Raw genomic sequence first — 23,160 nt, forward strand, 5'->3', positions numbered from 1 at the left:
AATAAATCTCTCGGCAGGGTCCCGAACAAACGGGCTGCAAAAAGCTAAAAGCCAAGACGTGGGGAGGCGAGCCGCGGGGGCTGTCAGCGGGCTTTCGGGACCGCCGCGCAGCTGTCAAACGCCGAGGAGCTCTGCTCTCCGGAGAGCTGCTCGGGAAAAAGCCGGGGGAAAATTACTCGGCTACGTTCTGTCTCCTGGCTGCGCCGAGGGTGAGGTGACAGCCGGGGGGGTTTTGTCACCTGGAAGCCCCCCCCCCCCCCCCCCCCCCCCCCCCCCGCTGCTGCCACTTAATCGATGATTTCTCTCCGCCGGGCAGGCATTTCTTGCCGACGTTCTGCGCCGGTTTCTCTGGGGTAACGAGCTTGCAGCTGAATCACCTTACATGTAGCGCCTTGGTTCTCTCTTAAAAGGCAGCCCCTCGCTGAGCAGCTCATGAATTTCGTGGCTTTCTAGTCTGAGCGAGCAGCAGCCTCATCGAGCAGCCGCGACGCCGCTTTGTACCGGTCTTACGGCGCTCGTAACCTCCCTTTGTAGCAAAGATGTGAAGCCCCCGTCTTCAAACAACCGCCAGCAAACGGGCAAAAAAACGATTCCTAAAAACCTCACGCCTTTTTTTTTTTTTTTTTTTTTTTTTAAGGCAGCCAAAATCCCTCAGCCTCGGTGCTGCTGTGCGTGCCGTGAGCCACCCGGGCGTGATTCAGCGCTCGCACCTCCTCCGCCCCAGGCCTCCAGCTCGCTCCGAGCGCTCCCGGCCGCGCGGCGCCCTCCTCCTCTGGCGCAGGCGAAGCCCCCTCGCCTCCGGGCGAAGCCGCAGCAGCCCAGAAGTTTCTGGGGAAGCCCTGCCAGCGGGCGGCGGATCAGGCCGGGCGCCGTTTCGCTCGGGCTGAGCACGCGTTACCTCCCCGTGGGTCGCCACGCAGGGAAATCGAGCACTCAGCCTGGCGGAGCAGGGGGTGGAAGGGGTGGCAGGAGGGTGCCCGGCCCACCCCCTGCTCAGGGGACCAGTCTCTGTGTTCTGCAGGGTTGTTCCGAGCTCTCATCCACCCAATTTTCCCCGCTGTTGGCACTACAGGACCCCTGGGCAGCAAGTCTCAGCCCGTGCATCCCTTTTTGTTGGCAGAGGATGGGGAGAGGGTAAGGGATGGAGAAGGGACGAATTTCCCCGCGCACACCTCTCGCTCTGCACTGCTCAGGAACCGAGCCCGGCGCCCCGGCTGGACGTGCTTCCTCCTCCTCCTCCTCCTCCTCGCTCCCGTGGTGACCGTGGGGGGGGGGGTCCTTCCCTCCCAGCCGCCCTTCGGCTCCCGTGCAGAGCAGGCAGGAGGTGCGAGCAGCTCGGTTTTCCAGCACCGAGGCTGTCTCCTCCTCGGGAGCAGGGGAAGAACCTTTGGTGGCCACCCGGTGTCCCCTCCCCGTCGCCCTGCCGGCCACCAGGGCACGGTGACCGAGTGACGCGCTTGTGACGGGCCGGAGGAGCCCCGGGCGCTGCTAAAAGCGGTTAAAAAAAAAACAAAAAAAAACCAGGCCAATTTGGGGAGCGCCCCTTCACCCAGGCAGGCGCCGGGCACAAGCCTCTGCCAACGCGCCCCGGCGGTGCCTCGGGCACGGCCCAAAGGCTTTTACCTTCCTCCTTCCCCCGGCCGCAGCCACCCGCGCCGATGAACACCGCGCCGCCCCGCACGTCGTTAGGAGCTCAGCGCTAACGAAGGGGGCTCCGCTGGGGCCCGTGGGAGCCTGGGGACGAGCAGGGACGTGGCGGAGCAAACCCGGGGCTGGGGACGTGGAGAAGGTGGCCCCGGGTGGGTGCCAGGGGGGGATTCGGGAGCCCCAGGGCACGCGGGTGGGTGTCCTGCTGGGCTCAGCACCACGGCCCTGCAGGGACCCCACCGGCTGAGCCCCCACGCGGGCTGGGGACATCCCCCCGAGCACGTCCCCCACGGTGCCGCCGTCCCAAAGCCCCCTTTTCGTGCTCTCCATCCATTTTTTTTTTTGCCTCGGCGCCCCATCCCTCCCTCCCAGCCCGTCCTTGATTCCCGTAAGTGATTCTGCGTCGCGGCTGCGCAGCCTCTGCAACTCGGAAAACATTTTATTAACCTTCCTCGCCTTTAAAGAGCGTAATTACATTTTAATCTCATATTCCCGCGTTATCATTCCAGACACAGAGTCATTTGAATGCAGATCGCTCCGGCTAATGCAATTTTTACGATACAGTAATGAAGAGCCGGAGCATGAGCGTGTAACGCCGCTGCCCAATTTAGCGCTGACATTTGGGGCGCTTTAAAGAAAAGTTTCCCCCAGCCGAGTGCTTTTTTAATTTTAATTTTTTTTTTTTTGCCTCCTCCTCGGCCTTGCAACGCAAGCGGGTCTGGCACCTGCTGTGAGCTGGGGGGACGTGGTCGCTGCTAACGATGTCGGTCATTAAGGCTGCACCTTAATGAGTCACTGCTGCTCCTGGGGGCCCCCATCGCCCAAACCAGCACCGTCACCCCCGGGGTGATGCCTCCCTCCAAATCCACAGGGCAGGATGAGGCCGGGGCACCCCCCTGCCAAGCATCACCCCCGTTGTGCGCCTGCCCCAACCCCTCCGTGCCTCAGTTTCCCCTCTGTGATAGGAAAGCATCCCAGAGGTTTGGCCCTGCCCGGAGGCTCCCCCCCCCCATTGCCGTCCCCATCCCTCCGGCACCCCAAAACCAGCCCCTCCTCAGCGCCTCCGGGGCCGGGATGCTCGTCGGGAAGCTGCTTCCCCGCCGCATTTTAATTTCCCATCGCCGAGGGGAAAAAACCCTTGGTTTAGGGGTGCCTGCGTGCACCCCAGTGCTCTCCTCTGGCATCCCGGCATCCCTCCCAGAGCAGCATCCTCCAAACCCGCATCCCTCCCTAAATCCTCATTTCCCAAACCAGTATCGCTCCCCAAACTGTCTTCGAAACCAGCAGCCCTCCCCAAATCCTCGCCCCCCAAGCCAGCATCCCTCCTAAAACAACATCCTCCAACCCCGCCTCCTGCAGTGCAGCGTCCCTCCTCAAACAGCACCCCCGAACCCGCATCCTCTACACCTTTTTGGGGTTTTGGCTCCCCAAACCACCACCCCTCTAAAACCTGCACCCTCCAGCCCACCTCCCCCCAGGCAGCCCCCCCAAACTAACCCCAAACCCGAGCACCCCCTCCCCGTGGCCACCCTTGGAGGTGGGGGGAGGCCGTGCCCCCCGAGCAGCTCCGGCTCGGGGGATTTGCCAGCCCTGAGCGCTGCCGCTTGCGCTTCTGCACTGAATCACCTCGATTACAGATTCACTTGGATGAGATTTGGGAAAGAAAACAGGAAAAAAAATAAAAAACAACAAAACACACCAAAAAAAAAAATATAACCAGCCCGCCCTCCTCCTCCTTCTCCTCCCCCCCCCCCCAGGCAAGGCAGGGGGGGGACGGTGGCATAAATAGCGGGCGGCACAGCACGGGGCCAGATGCGGAGCGCAGCCAGCGGCAGGGCGGCCGCCTTCCTCGCACGCGTGGCACCGCTCCGAGCACCCCCGGCCATGGCCGAGCCTTCGCTGCCCCTCTCCTTCCTCTGCCTCCTCGCCCTCTCCTCCGCCTGCTACATCCAGAACTGCCCCCGGGGTGGCAAGCGCGCCTTGGCCGACACGGCCCTGCGGCAGGTACGGGGCCGCGAGGGGATTTCGGGGTGCTGGGGGCGGGTTTGCGGGGCGCCAAGGGTCTCCCCGAAAGACCTGCGGCACCCCTTGGGTGCTCGTGGGGTTGGGGGATAGGGCTGAAACCGTGCTGGGAGCGGCCGTGGGGACCCAAGGGGCCACCGGGACGAGCCCCCTTGGCACATACGTGCTGGGAGGTGGGGACCTGGGCATCACCTGAATGGTGCTGGGGAGGGGGGGGGGTGCTTTTTGTGACCCCAAACACACCCAGAGCCCCTTCCCCTTTATTTTTGGGGCCGGGTGCTCGAGCTGCCGGGTCCCCCCCCCACCCTGCAGTGCCTGCCCTGCGGCCCGGGGAACAGAGGTCGCTGCTTCGGCCCCGGCATCTGCTGCGGCGCGGAGCTGGGCGGCTGCTACGTGGGCACGGCGGAGACGCGGCGCTGCGCCGAGGAGGACTACCTGCCCTCGCCCTGCCAGCCCGGCGGGCAGCCCTGCGGCTCCGGCGGCCGCTGCGCCGCCGACGGCGTCTGCTGCAGCGCTGGTAACGGGGAGGGGGCCCCAAAAGGGGCTGGGGGAGGCGACGGGGCTGGGGTGGGTGCCCACGTGGGGTCGAGGGGGGTTTTGGGGGGGTTTGAGGGGAGCGGGGAAGGTGTGGGAGGGGTCGGGGGGGTGCCAGGAGCTGGTGTCCCTGCTGTTAGCCACCCGAAGGGGAGGTGGGCACGGGGCGATAGCACCGACGTCCCCAGCTCGGGACACGGAGAACGGGCTTGGAGCTGAGCCCAAACCCTGTCCCCGCGCCTCCCCAAGCCTCAAGACGTTGCCGAACCGGGCACAAAAACCCCCTGACACCCCAGCGAAAGGCCCGCTCCCCGGTTAACGCGAGCACCGAAGCTGGAGCTCGAGCCACGCGGGTGCCCGGGGCTCGAAACCCGCAGCTCCTAAACGTGTCCCTATTGCTTTCTGCCGAAGACACCTGCGCCGCGGACGCCTCGTGCCTGGAGGAAGGCAGCGAGCGGGCCGAGGAGGCGGCGGAGAAGAACCTGACAGTGCTGGACGGCTCGGCCGGGGACCTGCTGCTGCGGCTGATGCAGCTGGCGGGCCGGCAGCAGGGCAGGCAGCCCGGCCTCTGAGCCACAGCGCCGCGCGCGTTCGCCCCCGCCGTGTACATACGAGCCCCAATAAACGTCCTCTTGCACTGTGCTGGCCTCGTGTGGGGACGGGGAGGGGATGGGGAGGGGACGTCAGCAGCTCGGGGACACCGACGGGGCTCGAGGATGGCGAGGGTGGGGTCCGAGGTGGGTGGCTGCGGCGCCTGCAGTCCCCTCCCCAAATCCCCGGTCCCCAAATCCCCCTCGTCCCGTTCCCAGCGGGATTTTCTGCCTCAGAGGGTCGGCTCCCGGCTGTAGGGATGTTGCCGGGCTGGGTGTGGGATTTGCCACGTTTTTTCCAGCACTACAAGGGAAAAAGCCCACCCAGCGGAGCCAGCCTGTGGGGTTCGCCACCCCAGTTCCCACCCCGGGGTCCCCGCTGGCACCCATGGGTGCTGACCCGCCCCGCGCACGCAGACGCGGGAGGGGGACGTGCCCCAGGACGTCACCGTCACCTCACCTCTTTGCCAAGCCCCACTGTAGGGGCACTTTGGGGGTTCCGGTGCCTTCGGGAAGCAGAGATTTGGGGGGGTTCAGCTCCCGGGGCCGACGCCGTGCAAATCCATCGCGCCCCTCGGACGGCGACGCCGGCTCCATCTCACCTCCTGAGCAGGAGAAAAAGCAAGAAAACCACCCCAAAAGCACCGAAGATCTGCAAGCTTCGGGCTCCCAGCTGACCACAACCCCCAAAATTGTCTCACCCATCGCAGCGATCCCATCGCTCACCTACCAGCACCCCCCCGGGCACATTTCCCCCCCAGATTTGGGGTATTGGGGCACATGCCGCCCCCAAGTCTCTTACCCTTACGGGGTCCTCGCTCCGGGCGGGTTGTTGGGGTCCGTGTCCCCAAACAGGAGCCGAGTCCCTCCTGCGGTCCCCCCAGGCCGGCGTCTGGCCGCGCGCGGGGCCGGGCGGCTTTTATAGGGTCCCCGGGGGAGGTGGAGCTCCTCCGGCCAGGGGGACGCGTCCTGCGCTGCCCACGTCAGCCCCACGCACCTCCGAGGGCGCTGGGGGCCGTGCGGGATGACCCCGACGATCCCGTTACCCGCGGCCCCGCCAAGCGGAGGCCACGGGGTCGCGCTCCCCGATTAAGCAGGCGCCGGCGGGGCTCGGGGTCGCGCCCCCCGCAGACGTCAGAGCTGCCGGGGAATTAATTCAAGCCGGGGAGCTCTTAATTGCGCTAACGAAGGCGGGGGGAGCTTCGGGCTTGGGAGGACGGTCAAGCCACGTGTGCGGCTCCAGGGTGGGAGTTAGGGGGGATTTGGGGGTTTCTGAGCGTTTGCTGATGAGGTTTTGGGTAGCTGGGGTGGGTTCGGGGTCGCCCAGAGCCGCCATGCAGGGGGGAAAGGACCGGACACCACATTTCACACCCCAACCCATGGCCCCCATGCTCTGTGGGGCTGTTTTTCCCCCCTAACCAGACGGGGTTTGTATAGGGCCAAGCGCACAGCCTCCCTACAGCTCACCCTCCTCACCCCGCAGCCTTCGGGACGCCTTCCTCCAAACCCGCCCAGCCAACGGGGCACGAAGCAAGGAACCCACAGCCTGGCCGCCGAGGGGGCTGGAGGAGCGAAACCACGAGGTTTCACCCCAAAACCAGCCCCCGGGCGTCCCCCTGCCGCAGCCGCCGAGGAGCAAATGAGCGCCACGGCGCTGCCCTCACGTCCTCGACCCGCGGCGTGGAGAGCAATGCCTCGGGGCTTTTAGGGGGAAACGGGTGACGACACCGGCGGCCCGCCTAAGCAGCAACGGGCCCTATAAATACCCCCGCTCGCCGCCACGGGGCCCCAGAAGCGCCCCGAGCCCGCAGGACCCCGCAGCCATGCACGCCAAGGCGCTCGCCCTCTGCCTGCTGGGCCTCCTGTCGCTCTCCTCGGCGTGTTACATCCAGAACTGCCCCATCGGGGGCAAGCGCGCCGTGCTGGACGGGGACGTCAGGAAGGTAGGGCCCCGCCGGCCGCTCTCCTCCTCCTCCTCCCGACCCTTCCCTGCTCCGAATCCTCCGAAATCCCCGAGACAAGGCACGGGGAATGGGTTAGGAACGGGGGAGTTTTGGGGTCGGGCAGCTCCCGCGGCCTAGGGCTGGCCCCGCAGCAGCTTGGGGGAAGAGGTGGAAGGAGGGAGCGGGACAGCGATGTAAAGCCGCTGCTTTTCCCCAACCCCAACCCCGTTTGAGCTGGGGCAAAACGCTTCCAGAGGGGCAAACGGGGCGCGGGTTTTATAGGACGGCCCTTTTAGGGGTGAAACGGGTGCCCGAGCGCCCCGTTAAGTGAGAGCCACGGGGGCTGTGCCGCTCCCCGGGCGCATCCCTCCTGACGCAAAGGCAAGGAGCAAATTGTTGGGGCGAGGAGGGAGCCGGGGGGGCTGAAAAAACCTCCGCCACTGCCTTCCTGCCCCGCACAGTGCCTGCCCTGCGGCCCCAGGAACCAGGGGCGCTGCTTCGGGCCCCACATCTGCTGTGGCGAGGAGCTGGGCTGCTACCTGGGCACCCCGGAGACGCTGCGCTGCCAGGAGGAGAGCTTCTTGCCCACGCCCTGCGAGTCCGGGAGGAAACCTTGCGGCGGCGACGGGGCGAGCTGCGCCGCCCCCGGCATCTGCTGCAGCAGCGGTGAGCCCCGGGGGGGGGGGGGGGGGGGGGGGGGGGTTTAGAGCTGGGAGAGGGGAAAACTCCGAGCCAAAAAAAAAAAATAAAGCAGGGCAGAGCGAGCCACCGGGCTCCCGCAGCGCTCGCTGCCTCTGGTTTTGGGTTGGCAGCCCCAGCTTTTTTGGGGTGTGACGCCACAGAGCGGCCGCGCGGCCTCGCTGCTCTGAAACCAAAAAAAAAGGGCGCTGCTCCGTGCTCGAAAATCATTAAAAAAAAAAAGGGGTGCTGCTGCTTCACGCTGCCTCGCTCACACCATGCTCTCCCTTCTCTCCCTGCCAGAGGGCTGCGTGGCCGACCCAGCCTGCGAGCGAGAGGCACTGTTCGCGTAGGGCGCCGGGGGAAAAGCTGCGCGGCTCTGGGGGAGCAGACGAGCCCGGGCCCGCGACGTCCTTAAATAAAAATAAAGCTTCTATGGAGAACAAAAGCTCAACGCCTGCGCGCTTTTCGTGTGCCGCCTGCTGCGGCCGCAGGGTCCCGGTTCAGCAGGGGCAGGCTGGAGGGACAAAGGGAGGTTTTCGGGGGGCGCGGGTCCAAGCGAGGCTGGAAGGGGGCTTCCTGCGGCGGGGGGTTCGCCCCCAGGGAGCGGGGTGTGGGCACTGGGGCCGGGCGGCCCCGAGGCTGCAGCCGCGGGACAAGGGGAAGGAGATGTTGGGATTGGGACACCCTCCGCACAGATTTCTTATCTGGCCCCATCCGACGTAAAAAAAGAGGGCTCAAGGGTGACCAACAGGCCTCCCACCAGGGCAGAAAACGCACGGCGAACGATTTCACGCAACGAAACGCACGGGAGCCGCGGTTTTGACAAAACCACCGGGACCGAGTTTACTTCGAGAAGCATCCGGAGGGGCCGAAACGCCGCGCGAGGCCGCTGGCACCCAGGGTTTGTGCCGCGGAGGGGGAAGCGCCCGGCCAGGCAGGCACAGCGGCACGCGGTGGGGTAATGAGCCCGGCGCAAGGCCCGGGCACGACCCCGCCCGCAGGAGGTGCGCGGCTTTCACCGCGGGTAAACCGAGACCAACCGAGCGCAGGGGAAACAGAGGGGAAGGGGAAAGGGGGGAGCCAGAGCCAGGAGAGGCGACCGGGGACCAGTGGGGTCAGCTCCGGGAAGCAGCCGGGGGGATTGCAGCCCCCGGGGAGCTCAGGGCTTTGGGATCTGCCTCGGGATCCGCCTCACTCCCCCTGGGCCCCAGGAGCTCCGAGAACAGGAGGGTCCAAGCTGGCGGGAGGCGAAGCTGCGGAGCAGCCTCGGAGCAACAGGAGCAGGGAAACCCGCTGCTCCTCCTCTGATGGGGCTCGATCACCTCGAAGCGACGTTGTCCCACCGCCGGCCCGAGCGTTTCTCCCCTTCCCTCCTTCCCCAGAACCCGCCTGTCCGACAATCCCGCGCCCGCTTCGGGCAGCGCAGGGAAGGAGCCGCGGGCCCCGGCCCCGCTAGGGCAGCACGGTGCGCCTGACGACGCGGCCCTCCTTGTCCACGGCGAAGTTGTAGTTGCGCGGGTTGTCCAGGCACTCCTCGATGCGCGCCTCCAGGTTCTGGGGGGTGAGGAACGATTTGGCTTCCTCCTGAAGGGAAGGGGAGGGGAGCGGCTTGAGGGCGGCCGGGCAGGATTTGATCCTCACGTGCTCCCCGGAGGAGGGCCCCGAAAAGAGGACTCGGGGGTCCTCCCGCTCGGGATCCTTCTGCCCTCCGCTCCCAGAGCTCCCGCGTCACCTCCAGCCCTTCCTCGTGCAGTCGGAAGCCGACGTTCGCGTTCCCGCGACACGAACCCCCGGGAAACGAGCCCGTTCCCCCCACGGGCTGCCCAGCTGGGACCGGGAGCAGCGCCCGTACCTGCAGGCGGAGCACGGCGCTCTCCTTCTCCCGCAGGGAGGCCGCCGCCTGCCTGGCCTTGCTCTCCGCAGCCTGCAGCTTCTGCCTCTGCTCTTCCTCCGCCGCCTTCCTAATTCTTTCCTCTCTGCCACGCGGGAAGGGAGGAAAAAAAACCAAAACCACGCGCCTAAGCGGGACACGGTAACTGGGTACGAGCTCCGCGAGGTCGCAGGCAGCCAGAACGAACGCAGCGGCTCTGGGGAAGGGAGCCCTCGCCGGCCCCGCTTCCAGCCCGCTGCGGGTTTTTAGGGCTTGAAGCCCGAGCGGCCCCGCCGCGGCCCCACCTGCGCGCCCGCTGCCGCGCGTTCTCGGCCTCGTTCCAGGCCATCAGCAGCCGGTGCTCCTCCCGCAGCGCCGCCGAGCCCTCCAGCTGCAGCCGCTCCTCGCGCTTCTGCTGCAGCACCTCGGCCCTGAAGATGCAGCTGCCGCAGGGCAGGGCGCTCAGCACCTGGCGCTCAGCCCCCCCCCCCGCATTGCCCCCAACCCCTCCGTTGCCCCCAAACGGCCCCACACCCAGCCATGTGTCCCCACAGAAGCTTGACTGTCCCACTCCCACCCCAAAGCAGCCCGACTGTCCCGATCCCACCCCCCCGCAGCCCCACAAACAGTGCCCTGCCCCACAGCCCCCCTACACCACCCTCTAACCCCTCCATTACCCCAAGACAGCCTCGTACCCAGCCACATGCCCTGGAGCAGCCCCAGTGCTGAACCCCTACCCCCCAGCAGCCCGACTGCCCCAATCCCACCCCCCAGCAACCCCACAAACAGCCCCCCACCCCACAACCCCCTTGCGTTGCCCCCCAACCCCTCCATTACCCCTAAACAGGCCCCATACCCTGCCAGGTGCCCAGGAGCAGCCCCAGAGCCGAACCCCTACCCCACGGAAACTTCACTATCCTACTCCCACCCCCCAGCAGCCCCAACAGACATCCTCACACCCCACAGCCACCAACCCCCAACCCCCACCATTACCCCCCAAACAGCCTCGTACCCAGCCACGTGCCCTGCAGCAGCCCCACAGCCGCCCCCCTGCCCCACAGCAGCCCCACACCCAAACCGCTACCCCACAGCAGCCCGTCCCATCCCAACCCCATCCCACAGCAGCCCCACAAACAGCCCCCTGCCCCACAGCCCCCTTGCACCGCCCCCCAACCCCTCCATTACCCCACAGCAGCCCCATAGCCAGCCCCCTGCCCCACAGCGGCCCCATAGCCAGACCGTTACCCCCCAGCAGCCCCCCAGCCGCCCCAAACCCCCTCCCAGCCGCCCCAAACCCCCTCCCAGCCCTCACCCCCCCGCGGTACCGGAGGGCCCCGAGCACGGCGCGGTGCTGCCGGTACCGCTCGGTGACCACGGCGAGCTCGGCGGGGTCGACGGGCGGCGGCACCTTCAGGCGGGCCGCCTTGGCCTTGGCGGGGGGGTCGTGCCGCGTCTTGCGGCCCCGGGCCGGCACCAGCCGCGGGCCCCACGCGAGGCCGAGGCCGAGGCCGGGCCCGGAGCCGGCGCCGGGGCCGAGCGCGGCCGCCACGACCGCCCCCGGGCGGCAGCGCCTCAGCGCCCGCAACATGGCGGCCGGCGGGGGGGACGGATGTGACGTAGGAGGGCGGGAAGCGGCGGCCAATGAGGAGGGAGGAGGGGTAAGGGGGTGGGGAGCGGGGCGTGACGGGAAATGTAGTTCGGGGAGGGGAGGGGCTAGAGGGCAGGAGGGGGGCCGGGGCGGGCGGGGTGCGGAGGGAGGGGGCGGCCCGGGGGGGGGCGGCAGGGCCCGGGGGGGGCTGGGACCTGCGGGGGGGGAGAGAATGGGCGGTAATCCGGGGTAATCCGCGATAATCCGCAGTAATCCGAGGTAATCCGGGGGGTTAATCCCGGGAAGGGGGGGGGGGTTTAATCGCGGGGGGGTTAATCCGGGGGTTAATCCTGGGGGGGGGTATCCGATATCGGGGTGGGGGGTAATCTCGGGGGAGGGGGGAATCTGGGGGTAATCCCGTCGGAGGGGGGTTATATGGGGGTAATTCCGGTGGGTAAATCCTTAGAGGGGGGGGTAATCCCGGGTGTGTGTGGGGCGTAATCCCAAGTGGGGCAGGTTAATGCCGGGTGGGGAGGGGGTGATCCCGTGGGAGGGGGGTAATCCCATGGGAGAGGGGTAATCCAGGGTATGTGGGGAGTTATCCCATGGGGGTGTGGTAATCCCGGCGGGGGGGGGATAATCCCGGGAGGAGGGGGATAACCCAGATGGGAATAATCCCAGGGGGTGGGGGATAATCTGGGGGCTGGGGAATAACCAGGCAGAGTGTGGGGGGGTAATTCGGGGGGGGGGAGGGGGAATAAATTGGGGAGGGGAATAACCGGGCAGGGGGGGTTATAATCTGGGGGGCAAAATAACCCAAAGGGGGATAATCCGGGAGTTTCTCCCTACCTGCAGGGCCGGGGGGGCGCCGAGGTCCCTCTTGCCCCCCGGGTACCAGCCGTGGGACCAGTGCTGGCCCCGGGCGGCTCCCGCCAGCAGCAGCAGGGCCAGCAGCAGCAGCGGGGCGCCACGGGGAGCCATGGCCGGGGGCTGCAGGGCCGAGGGGGGGGCGTGGGGTCGGGGCGCCCCCCCCCCCAGCACCTGGCCTCGTACCTGCTGCCGGTGGGGGAGGGCACCCTGGTTGGGTGCAGCACCCATGGGTGCTGCTCGGGGTGGGTTTGGGGTGGGGATCCCAGGGGGTGCGAGCACCCATGGGTGCTGCTGGGCTGGATTTGGGGATGGAGATGCTGGGGGGATGAGCACCCATGGGTGCTGCTGGGCTGGGTTTGGGGATGGAGATCCCTGGGGGGATGAGCACCCATGGGTGCTGCTGGGCTGGGTTTGGGGATGGAGATGCAGGGGGTGTGAGCACCCATGGGTGCTGCTGGGCTGGATGTGGGGATGGAGATGCTGGGGGTGTGAGCACCCATGGGTGCTGCTGGGCTAGGTTTGGGATGGAGATGCTGCAGGGGATGAGCACCCATGGGTGCTGTTGGGCTGGATTTGGGGATGGAGATGCTGGAGGGGACAGGCACCCATGGGTGCTGCTGGGCTGAGTTTGGGGATGGAGATGCTGGAGGGGACAGGCACCCATGGGTGCTGCTGGGCTGAGTTTGGGGATGGAGATGCTGGAGGGGACAGGCACCCATGGGTGCTGTTGGGCTGGATTTGGGGATGGAGATGCCGGAGGGGACAGGCACCCATGGGTGCTGCTTGGTGCCCAGCAAGGACGGGCACCCCAGGGTCCTATTTGGGGACAGAGGTGCCGGAGGGGATGAGCACCCGTGGGTGCTGCTGGGCTGGGATTAGGACGGAGACGCTGTAGAGGACAAGCACCCACGGGTGCCCCTAGGGCAGATTCGGGTCCCCCCACCCCGGGGTGCCCCCATTCCCCCCCCCCTCAGGCTCTCACCTGCTCGGGGCGCTGCGTCGGGTGCTGTGCGCTGTGCGGGGGGCTCAGCGCCGCTCTTTGTAGGGCCGAGCTCCGCGGCGCTGACGTCGGCCCCGCTCCCCGGGGACCTCGCAGCCGGCGCCCGCCCAGCCCCGGGGTGCCGGGGGGGGGGGTGCTGGAAGCTGCTCTTGGCGGGCAGGGCGCTGAGCAAATCCCTCCTGCCTCAGTTTCCCCCATTCCAGCAGGGCTCCGAGTTTCCCTTTTCCCTGCCAATTCTCCCTTCGCCGCCCCCCAAAATCCCGGTCGGGATCCCTCTGCCCGCTTGGCCGAAAGCCCCCGGCTCTGGGGACGCAGCGGGGCCGGGGAAGGGGATTAAGGGGGATCCGGCCCCGGATTAAGGGGGATCCGGCCCCGGATTAGCTCCGGCAGCTCTCGAGCCCCTGCTATTTGCACAGGAGGCGGCGGTAGCTCGCCCCGGCCGCTCTGCCCACGGCCAAAGGTCTGCCACGCTCCCCCGGCCCCAAAACGCCGCGAACCAGCTCTGAGCATCACGGAAGGGAAAAAAAAATCCTCATCCAGCGCCTCCCCAGAGCAAGGAAACTGTTAAAATTAACCATCATCACCCGTTCTTTTAACAAAAAAAGCGCTGCAGCACCGTGCCTTTAGGATTTTTCTTTAGGGCTCTTCCCGTGCCCCGTCCCATCGCGTTTAGGGTTTCCCTGGATTTATCACCTGGGAGGGAGCAGCCGAGTGCTGACCCTACGTGTTGGGGTGCTGGGCGAAATAATCTGGGGGGGACCCAAATCTCCGCCCACAAAAAATGGGGGTGAAGAGAAGGCGAAAACAACACGGCCCCGTCCCCCAAGAGCAGAAATTGCCTTTACGCCGAGGGTCCGGTGGAGCCGGTGCCGGCTTCGTTTTACGGCTGGGAAAGAAAAAGGGGGGGACGCACGAGGACACGCTGGATTTGGGGGGGACACGAACGCGGCCCCAGCAAGCCCGGCGCCGGTTTGTGGCGGGGCCGCAGCTCCCCGTCGGTCCCACAAATTCGGGGGAGGGCTGGGGACACCCGGCCACCCACCGAGGACGGAGGGGTCCTGCTCCGGCCCCGCAGCTGCAGGCACAAACCACAAGGGCATTTCCTTCAGGGAGCAAAAATCCATTTTTTTTTTCTTTTTTTTTCCCTTTTTCCCCCCTTTTTTTTAATCGAAACCCCACCCGGCGCTGCGAGCTTCGGGTCCCAACCCCACAGCAGGTGGGGGCCCGACCCCGAAGGAGGCAAATCCTGCTGCTGCTTCTACAAAACCGAGGCTGTTTATATAGATACACACACACAGAGTAAGCTTTTTGTTGTTGTTGTTGTTGTTGTTTTTTCTCCTTTTTTTTTTTTTAAGAGCTGACCAGCAGAAAAATGTGAAACCATTTCCCTGCGAGTTCGGCAAAGCTTGTGCTTCGTGGGTGATTTTTTTTTCAGAGGAGATCCAGGCTAGCTCGGCGGTTTGGTTTTGTCGCGGTTTTTGTTTTTGTTTTTGTTTTTTTTAAAAAGGCTTTACTCCCTCAAGAGAAAAAAAAAAAAAAGATTTACAAACAAAATAACAGCCTGTAGCAGCTCTCCAGAAGAGAGATGGTATGACAATATTAATCCAAACATCACGCTATTTAATTCCCCAATAAAACATTGGAAAAAAAAAAAAAAGGAGCCGACAGTATCTGCACTAACACTTTGCTACATATAAAATCTCCAGCTAAGATGAAGCTCGTGGTACCAACCTCTAAAACAGTTAAGATATATACACATATTCTGGGGGGGTATATTAACAAACAGAATATTACAAAATATTAAAGAAGGCAACTCTTCTGTCATTTTTTGTCTTTTTTTGTGTGTGTGTGTGTGTGTTTTTTCACTTGAAGTTGGCGTAGTCTGAGAAGGCGTCGATGTACTCCTGCACCACCTTGTAGCAGAATTCGTACTGTTCCTGCGGGGAGCAGAAGAGCAGGGGGTTAGGCGGGGAAAACCCGCGTCTGAGAAACAACGAGGTGCTCTGGGGGCTGCACCCAGCTGCTACCGGCTGCCCCCTGCTGCACCCTAAAGCATCTCATGGCTCTTGCGGGGCTGGGAAAGGGGTGAAACCCACAGGGGGATGTCTCCGGATGGAGGCAGCAGCTTTCCTCCTCCCCTCTGAGCCCCTATTCTGAGCCCGAAGACTTAAATAATCCCCGAGTGTCCTTGCAGCCCCCTCTTGTTAGACCTCCTCCAGCCCTGTCTGCTCTCCTCCCTGCCGCACCGACTGCCGGAGCCGCCCCAGGACGAGTTCCCAGGCTCCTGGAGCCCGGAATGACACGGGCTAAGGGGTGAGGACGCCCCCAAAAAGGCTCCTCCGGCTCGTGCCAGCGCTCAAAGGGGGTTGATGCGTTCAGCCAGCCCAGCTCCGCTCCCCCGATGGCCCAGCAGGAGGACGGGGAGGGAGCCTCTTGACCCACCTCCACCCCAAAGCTTTCACGGGGAGAGAAAACCTTCAGCCGAGGAAGTTTTTCTCCAAAATTTCAGGGAATTGAGCCCCCAGCGCGTCCTCGCTGAGGTCCACGGGGCCCGAGGAGCACGGGGTGTGTGCGGGGTGCTCAGCCGCCCTTACCAGTGTCTGCACCATATGCGGCCTCTGTAGTCTTAAGCTCTTCACCGTCTGAAAGACGTCGAGAATCCCTTCTGCCTTCACCCTTTCCAGGACGGTGCTCAGCGCACAGAAGGTTCCCGTTCTTCCTGCTCCGGCACTGCCAAAGAGAAACCCAGAGCTCAAGGAAACCCTCTGCTGTGCCCGAGCTGCGCCGAGCAGCCCGGCTCTGCTGGCGTTTTTCTCATCTCCACGCACGACCCAAGCCGCGCGGTCCTAAAACGCTGGCGTTTTGAGACGAGGGCGAAGCGAACCCCGAATTTCGGGGCTTTACCTGCAGTGCACAGTGATGGGGTGGTTGCCCGACTGCTGCTGCTGCTTCTGCACAGCCGCGATGATGTTGATCATCCCCTTGCCGTCGCTGGGGATCCCAACCTCGGGCCAGCCGTGGAAATGAAACTGCCGGATCTGTCGGCTCTTGTTTTCCTGGGGGAAGAGCACAGCCGGAGCTCAGCACGGCAGGAGGAGGAGGAAAACCTGAGGCCCCCGAAGGGCCGAGGCCGGGCTCTTACCCTGGTGTTGGTCACCAGCAGGTCCCGCACCGTGTAGCTCTCGCACTCCTCCTCTTTCTTCAGCTCCACGGTGATGTCTCCGTAGGACACGGAGCCGTCGGAGGGCCAGTACTGGGCGCACTTCTCCTGGGAAAGCATTGCGGGAGGGGTAAGGGTGTGCTCTGCTTTCTTTTAGTGCTCGCCTGGGCGCAGCCAGGCCATGCCTTTACCTGGCCTCTCTCCTCCAGCTCCGTCAGCATCACGATGGAGCAGGATTTCCACTCCCAGATCATCCTCCAGAAGTCCTCTATCGTGTGCTGCAGCGGCCCTTGGCTGGCGATGTAGGAATCCTTCTGGCGATAACCCTGCACGGAAACAGAGGAAAAAAGTGGTTTTTTTGGGGGGGAGAAACACCCTCGAGCCTTGTTTGTGGTACCCAGAGGGGGTTTGGCAGAGGCGTCATTGCCCTGGGGAGAAAGCTCCCTGGGGAAACAGCACCAACTCTTGGCAAGGTAAAGGCCTGGAGGTGCACCCCTGCGGAGCTCTCTGTGCCATTTAATTCAGCAAAGAGCGCGGCGCAGGCACTCTTAATCCTGTCTGCGAGCGCCAAGCGAAAGGGCACGCCGGACCCGCTCTCCCTGGGCCCCCTGCCCTATTCCTCCACGCCAGGCAAAGAGGCTGCGGTGCCCAGGCTGCTCGTCGCGGCTCCCCGCGCCGTGCCAGGCTCTCCGCACGCTCAGCTCGACCGGCTGAGGTCTGCGTGGGAGCTCTGCCCTCCAAACGTGAGCCCTCCCCCCCAAAAAAAACAACCAAAAAGTGGTAAATCCGGTGGATTTGGGGCCTTCTGGCTCATTCCGAGTGGGGACTGCGTGCAGCAGCGGAGGATACGTCCATGTGCTGCTGGACACGCTGCCGAGCCGAATTAAATTGTGGGGCACTGTGACTGTTTGTGCAAATAACCGCAGGCTGGGCAGAGCCATCTGCCTCGGCTTGATCAGCCCCAAAAACCTGGCAGCTGAGCCACCGCCAGCCAGAGCTCTGCCACGGCGAGACCTTCGTTGGTACAAAGTGCAGCTGAGGCGGGATCAAATTCCCCACGTGTGCGTGGCCCCGCGTGTCTGGAGAAGAATTTGGTTTTCCAAAGTTTTGGAATTTGGGTTTGGGCTTCCAGAACTCCTACGACACGTTGAGAAGTCCCAACTTTGTAGCAGTCATGGCTAAGTGCTACCGTTCCGCTTCTTACTGGGGATTTTGGGAAGCAGGGAGCAAAACCAGGCGTTGTCGTAAGTCAGGGTGACTCTGCTCCACAACAAGAAATGCTTCGAGACAGAAAACCTCCAACATTCCCCCGCGACCTCGCAGCAGACTGAACGCAGATGTTTCGTCATTCGGAGCTCGCCATTTAAACAAAACTCAGCGGAGGCAGGAAATTGAACCCTCGACAAAATTGCCTGCCTGACATTTCAGCTTTCTGATCAAGAGCAAGGCGGCTGCTCGCAGCTGCATTTTGGCAGAAGCTGACGCGGCCAGAGCACAGCCAGAGCGAAATGCAGGGACCCGACAGGAGGGATTTTGGGGGAAGAGATCATTTGGGACGTTGTATCTGGGAATACATTGATTTTACTAGTTTGGCCCGTGGCAGTAATTACCCTTTGGGGGGAAGAAAGCCCCGCTGCCATTAGGAAATGATATTAGAAATTGGGCTAGGAGAAATGATATTAGAACGAAAATGGTATTAGAGATTGGGCTAGGGAAGAGCAAAATTCTTTGTCGCTTACCCAGCGCTGGCATCACTGCGCAAAGATAAACACTGCTGGGAGACGGACCCCTGAAGTCAACAGGATTACTCACGGGGAAAAGGCTGTACAATCACTGATGTCCTCCTCGCAGTGAGGAAAGCACTTAACCTCCCCGCCTCATTTCCTCCAGCCACCAGGACAGGTGTAATGGGATTGACCTGGTTTTCTCAAGGGTTTTGGGATCCGTGCACCGCTCCCATTAACTAATCTAGCGGATGTTTTCTGACCAAACGAGCGGTGCCATAAAGCAATTACTTTCATGGCTTTGTGCATCCGCTCCTCCAAAGCCATCGTCAAACCCCGGAGCTGCAGAAGTGAGAGCAGGATTTGGAGGCCCTCCTTAGGCTCCAAACCTCCTCTCCCACTCAAGCCGCAAAGCAACTGTGGGTACAGACTGGTTTCTTGGAGAAACCCCTGCCCGCACGGTTTCTTTGAGACAAACCAGCACCATCCAGCGCTGAAAGCAAAGGGAAGTGGAAGGAAGCTTATGGAACCCATAGGAGAAGTGTTTCTGGACAAATCCTTCCCATAGGAAGGAGTGTGAGGTGGGAGGAGATGGAGGAAGACTCACGTCAATGAAGGACGCATTTACGTAGTCTGTGTTTTCTTCACCTCTCTTCACTGGAATGATTACTCGGTTGAATTCATCTAGAACAGAAGCAAAACGATCTGAGTTTTGGGGACCTTTACTGAGAGTTACGCACGGCCTTTGGCTGGGAAGTCACCAAGCCCTAGATGAGACACAGTAAGGGAAGGGAAGGGAGCCCGCTGCTCATTTAGGACGAGAAGATTCGGTTCTGCCTTCTGCCATGCCCTGGTCTGGGGGGACTGGGGCAGGGAGAAGGGGTGACAAGGTCCTGAAAACCCACCTCACCTTGACCCTGCCCCTTCATGCTGTCCCCGCCAGACGTCCTCCTGAGGCCCCTTCCCACCTCAGCCGTCCTGTGACCCCACAAACACCTCTGTCCCCCTCCTCGCTCACCCAGACAAGCCTTACATGGAATTATCTGAAGCACCCTGTTCTTCTTCATGTTTGCCGGCAAATTGCCCGTCCTCATCTTGTCGTTCTGAATTTTGATCGAAGTCAGCTTCTGCAGAGGAAGAAAGGAGAGCAGAGAGAGCTTTTTGGGGCCACCGAAGGCCAGCCGGGCGCGTGGGGCTCCCTCCAGCACGGGCTGAGCAAACCCAGCAGAGCAGGAACCAGCCTCACCTTGAACTCCTCCTCCAGGCCGTTGCTGCTGGTCCCCGGCACTTTGTTGTAGATCTTCTGGAGGTGGATTTCTAACGAAGTCACCTCCAGCTCCGTGTCGCCGTAGAGATAGTGCTCCAGGAGCGCTTGGTATATGAACACATACTGCATCTGGAAGGGGTGCAGGGAGAGGCCGTCAGCTCCCCGCTGCGCTCGGGGGGACCTCAGCGGGCACCCCGGAAGGGGTCCGAGGCCTTATTTGCTATTCCTGCAGGAATCTGACACAAAGCTGAAGGGGAAGCTGGTGACTGCGTCCCGCAGGACCTAACGAAAGGCACCCTTGACGCAGCTCTGTCTCAGTGCTCCTCCCAAACCTGGGGACGGCCTCGACCTGCACGCAGGGCCGCTGCAGGTGGCTCTGGGACTGAGCGTACGAAGGAAAACCCCGGGGAGCGAAGCCCGGAGAGAGCACAGCGGCACGCTTACATCTGTCTGTACCATCTGGCAGCGCTGAGCCCGGATCCGGCTGACGAAGCCGTAAACGTCCACCTTCCTCTCGGCGTGCATCATGTCCAGCATGGCGTCGATGACGATGAAAGTGCCCGTGCGTCCCACCCCGGCGCTGAAACGGCAGAGGGGACAGGGAATAAGTCAGTGCAGCAGCACCGAGTGCCCCGTGCTGGAGCCCAGAGCTGCCCAGCGAACAGCAAACTGGGTTTGGGAGAAGGGAGGGGTTTCTACCCGCTGCCCTTCCACCCTCCACCCCATGAGGGTGAGCCCCCGGGGAAGGCTTTGTTCCTGTGCCAGCCGTTAAGGAGAGATGGAAGGTGAGGGCTGGGTGACGCTACGGAAAGCCCGAGCCCTTTCGTCTGCTGCCCCCTGAGAAGGAAGCTGGAAACGTGGACTTGGGAGGTGGCAAACGGCAGCTCTGCCTTTAACCGGGGGGCTTTCCCCTTCTGAAAGGCAGGCAGCCTCCTGCAAACCCCAGGGGTGGTGCTGAGCCTGAAACTCGCTTCGGGTGGGCTCGAACAACGTGGTTCCCTCTCGCAGGCTGAACACCGGCTCCCTGCAGCTCAGGATGCTGCCCTCTCCTGCCGAGGGAGGTGCTGCCGAAGCACAGGGGGGGATTTTAGCTCGGCTCGCTCCGACTGAATCGAGCTGCACCAAGTGATGGTTTCATCTCAGTGCGAGCGCCAGCACGTCGCTGGTTCCAAGAAGCTCACTCAGAATAAATTTTTTTTTGAGTGTTCCCATGCGGACAGGCTGAAGCTTGCAGTGTTAAATAACAAGTGGGAAAAAAAAAGGCCTGATGGAAAAAACCATCCTTTCGGTATTAAACAGGAGATGCTTTCCAGGCACGTGAGGAGAGGCAGAGGTTAGCTGTCACCGGGCTCACCTGCAGTGCACCACGATGGCTCCTGCGTACTGGGGGTTGCACGTCTTCACCTTCTTCAAGAACTTCAGCATCCCGATGGGAGTGAAGGGCACCCCGAAGTCGGGCCAGCTGGTGAAGTGGAACTGCGTCACGAGGCGCTGGGGCTTCTTGTTCGTGACGTCGCCTACCTGCAGGGGAAAGGGCGGCTCAGATTCATCACAAATACTTCGATTTACTTTCTTTTCCCAAAAGCAAGGGCAGGGAGGGAGCTACGGCCCCCAGGCTGAACTGGCAGGCTTAGGAAGCACTGGACCCAGGCTCCAGGGCCGTATTAGGCTCTAAAAGCATGTTATTTTAATTGCTCTGTCTCATATCCTGCATCCTCTGGGTGGCCTTGAAGCTGTAAAACACGCGAGCAGTGCCTGACTTGTACGGAGCGTGTCCTGAGCCCCCCTGCTCTCCCGCAGAGCCAGCTCCTACCATCACCCAGGTGATGCCACCTGCATGCTCCAGCCGAGCAGAAAGCTGCCGAATTTCATTCCTAACGTGACTCTCTCATTCCCCACGCCTCTGCCGACAGCATCCTTGCGTTAAAAGCAGGGGAGGAAACAAGCTCGGCGCTCCGGGCTGTCAGAGCAAAGGGTGAGGTTCAGAGAGCCCGGCTCAGGCTCCGGACGGGTTTCCATCGAGGCATTTGGTCTCCCCCGCGTCAGCTTTGTTGCCTACCCCTGGGAGCACGGGGAAAACAAACAGTGAGTAACGCAGCCAGAGCCTCGGAGGGTGTGACGAGGCAGCGACAGATGGGAAAGCAATGAAAACCAACGCACGCGGCGCTGGGTTCTGGCTCGGCTCTTGAGACAGATCTGACTTCTTTGGAGGCACTGAAAGGGGCTGTGGGCGAGACGCTGGTGACAGCAACTGCCGGAGGATTACAGGGCTGAATGTCAGACCTGCCTGCTGCCCGCTGCCTGCTTTCAGCGCAGCGATGCTGACACACGGAGAACAGGGTCCCAGGTATTGGAGGCGAGTACGTTTTTAATAAGTCTGGTTAAAAAGGGAGGTGGGGATGCTGTGGGCAGCTGGGTGAAACTGCAGGGGGCACCAGCTCTGGGGAGGGATGCGGGGAGGGCCGGGGCAGGCGAGGCGAGGCGCGGCACCTGCTGGATGCAGAACTTGCGCACGGTGTAGTCCACCAGCACCGTCACGTCCTCCACGGACACCCGGATGTTCCCGTAGGTCCAGCAGCCCTGATCCGGCCAGTACTGAGCACATTTACACTGCGGGGAGAGACGAGAGGTGGGCGCCTGAGCTCGGGAGCGGAGCCTGGGAGCAGAGCGAGGCGGGAGGCGAGAATGCCGGCACCCACCTCCTTCCTCTCCTTCAGGTTGGTCACCATCACGATCGTTGCTGTGTTTTGCTCCCAGATCATCCTCCAGAAGTCATTCACCGTTTCTTCCTTTGGTCCTAAGGGCGAGGTGAACAGATGCGTCGTGGTTAGGGGAAGGAATCAGCCACACGAGCGCTGCTGCGACCGAAACCCGCCGCGGCGTGAAGCCGTGGCTGATGCGAGATGGTTTTTGCCGGTAGATGTCAGCACAGGATGCGTCCCCGGGTAGGCTGGCTAACCCAAACAACAACCCTATCACGCACAATAGCAGGGCTTTTTTTTTTTTTTTTTTAAGGGACTGGATACTTTTTTATGATCAGGAATTCCATTTTTAGCCCGAGAAGGGGAAATCAGACAAACGGAGCGTGGAAACAACTTGCCCAAGGTCACACGGGGAAACCGTGGCCGTCACAAATATCACGCACGAGTCCTGCCCCCGAGCCTTGTGCTTTAACCACAGGATCCTATTTCAATATGGCACGGGAATAGCTGTCCGCTGCCTGCCAGACGGGGAGCTGACTCAACCTCCACATCCCCTGCCAAGCCCGAGGCTCAGGGCGAGCCAGGAGAAAAAAAAGAGAGCCGACGCTTTGCCCCAGCTGGGTGCTGCCGACCAGACCCACGGGAGAGCTGCTGTGAGGCTCTGCCGGGAGGCACCCGAGCTTGGGAGGAGCTGTGGCACTCGTAGCCCAAGCTCCTGCCTCCCCTGTGAAGAACACAGCCGTTTCTCTCCAAGGACACGAGCCCACGTTCTTCTCTGCTAAGGTTTGTAAAGGAGCAGAAATGAAAGAGAGACCTCTCGGCGCTCTCTCCAGCATAAATGGTTTCCCAGCTTTATTAAGGGGCCTTTAATGGAGTGGTGAACTAGCAATATTTTGGGAGATCTCAGCCACTTGTAGCCCTGGCTCGGGGTGGGAGGACAAGGCTCTGCCCAGCCTCCTTTCATCCCGAGCAGGGTCCGCCACGAGGCCCTGCCCTGCAGTTACTCGCACAGCTTCACAGGGCAGAAGGACCCAGCCCAAATCCCTCGAGGCACAGCTAGCAGAATAACCAGGTGTTTACCTTGTGCAGCAATGAACTTGTTTTTCTCTTGGTACCCCTACGGAAAAAAGGAGAATAAGGGAAGGTGAAAGACCAGCATTTGTCCAAGGCAAGAAACGGGACATCGAAGTAAGAAAAAGCAAGATTTTGTATTCATATGAGCGCTATAAAGTGAAGTTTATGCTCTCCCCCTCTCCGAAATCATCAATTCACTACCAAAAGGCACAAACCCTGCTGCCCCCTAGGAGCTGAGTAGGGCAAAGTTATCTCTAAATACATTTTAGCCGACTGCTTGGTGTCTTTTTCGTGTCCAGCCCTGCAAGCTGGGAAGTACCTGTGATTAATCAGCCCCAAGAGTCGTCAGCTGTTAATCAGAAATCCTCTCCTCATTGGGAACGGCTCCCAAATCCCTCCCAAAGCAGCCGGCTTGGGCTTTGCAGCGCCCCAAGGAGCTTTTCGTTATTTCAGAAGTGGGAGAAAAGCGAGGTGTGAAGAGATGGGAC

The 23,160-nt window shown here is 62.4% G+C and overlaps 4 protein-coding genes across 6 annotated transcripts in view; 2 read left to right on the forward strand and 2 right to left on the reverse strand.

Moving 5' to 3' along the window:
• Positions 1-3,360: 3,360 nt before the first annotated feature.
• Positions 3,361-4,841, forward strand: LOC125182317 (neurophysin 2). Its single transcript, XM_048059838.2, has 3 exons — positions 3,361-3,651; positions 3,982-4,186; positions 4,615-4,841. Exons 1-3 carry the CDS (start codon positions 3,460-3,462, stop codon positions 4,773-4,775), a joined length of 558 nt encoding a protein of 185 aa, XP_047915795.1. The 5' UTR covers positions 3,361-3,459; the 3' UTR covers positions 4,776-4,841.
• Positions 4,842-6,423: 1,582 nt separating this feature from the next.
• On the forward strand, positions 6,424-7,858 carry LOC106036710 (neurophysin 1). Its single transcript, XM_048059839.2, has 3 exons — positions 6,424-6,736; positions 7,198-7,402; positions 7,718-7,858. Exons 1-3 carry the CDS (start codon positions 6,617-6,619, stop codon positions 7,765-7,767), a joined length of 375 nt encoding a protein of 124 aa, XP_047915796.2. The 5' UTR covers positions 6,424-6,616; the 3' UTR covers positions 7,768-7,858.
• Positions 7,859-8,234: 376 nt separating this feature from the next.
• MRPS26 (mitochondrial ribosomal protein S26) lies at positions 8,235-10,902 on the reverse strand. Its single transcript, XM_066997083.1, has 4 exons — positions 10,613-10,902; positions 9,593-9,730; positions 9,270-9,393; positions 8,235-9,001 (listed from the first exon to the last, which is right to left on the reverse strand). The coding sequence occupies exons 1-4, from the start codon at positions 10,873-10,875 to the stop codon at positions 8,870-8,872; spliced, it is 657 nt and encodes a 218-aa protein (XP_066853184.1). The 5' UTR covers positions 10,876-10,902; the 3' UTR covers positions 8,235-8,869.
• A 3,143-nt stretch (positions 10,903-14,045) lies between these two features.
• PTPRA (protein tyrosine phosphatase receptor type A) overlaps positions 14,046-23,160 on the reverse strand; it is a 98,480-nt gene continuing 89,365 nt past the window's right edge. For all 3 annotated transcript variants that reach the window (XM_066997074.1, XM_066997073.1, XM_066997072.1), the window contains 13 exons: positions 22,679-22,715; positions 21,596-21,693; positions 21,387-21,506; positions 20,251-20,417; positions 19,341-19,476; positions 18,876-19,025; positions 18,663-18,756; positions 18,237-18,313; positions 16,097-16,231; positions 15,888-16,013; positions 15,650-15,801; positions 15,340-15,475; positions 14,046-14,682 (listed from right to left, as the gene is read on the reverse strand). In XM_066997074.1, the coding sequence (XP_066853175.1) occupies positions 14,608-14,682; positions 15,340-15,475; positions 15,650-15,801; positions 15,888-16,013; positions 16,097-16,231; positions 18,237-18,313; positions 18,663-18,756; positions 18,876-19,025; positions 19,341-19,476; positions 20,251-20,417; positions 21,387-21,506; positions 21,596-21,693; positions 22,679-22,715 (1,503 nt within the window). In that variant the 3' untranslated portion in view covers positions 14,046-14,607. The remainder of the gene's footprint in view (positions 14,683-15,339; positions 15,476-15,649; positions 15,802-15,887; positions 16,014-16,096; positions 16,232-18,236; positions 18,314-18,662; positions 18,757-18,875; positions 19,026-19,340; positions 19,477-20,250; positions 20,418-21,386; positions 21,507-21,595; positions 21,694-22,678; positions 22,716-23,160) is intronic.

This window comes from Anser cygnoides, chromosome 4, assembly GCF_040182565.1.
Source record: "Anser cygnoides isolate HZ-2024a breed goose chromosome 4, Taihu_goose_T2T_genome, whole genome shotgun sequence".
Classification (NCBI taxonomy): domain Eukaryota; kingdom Metazoa; phylum Chordata; class Aves; order Anseriformes; family Anatidae; genus Anser; species Anser cygnoides.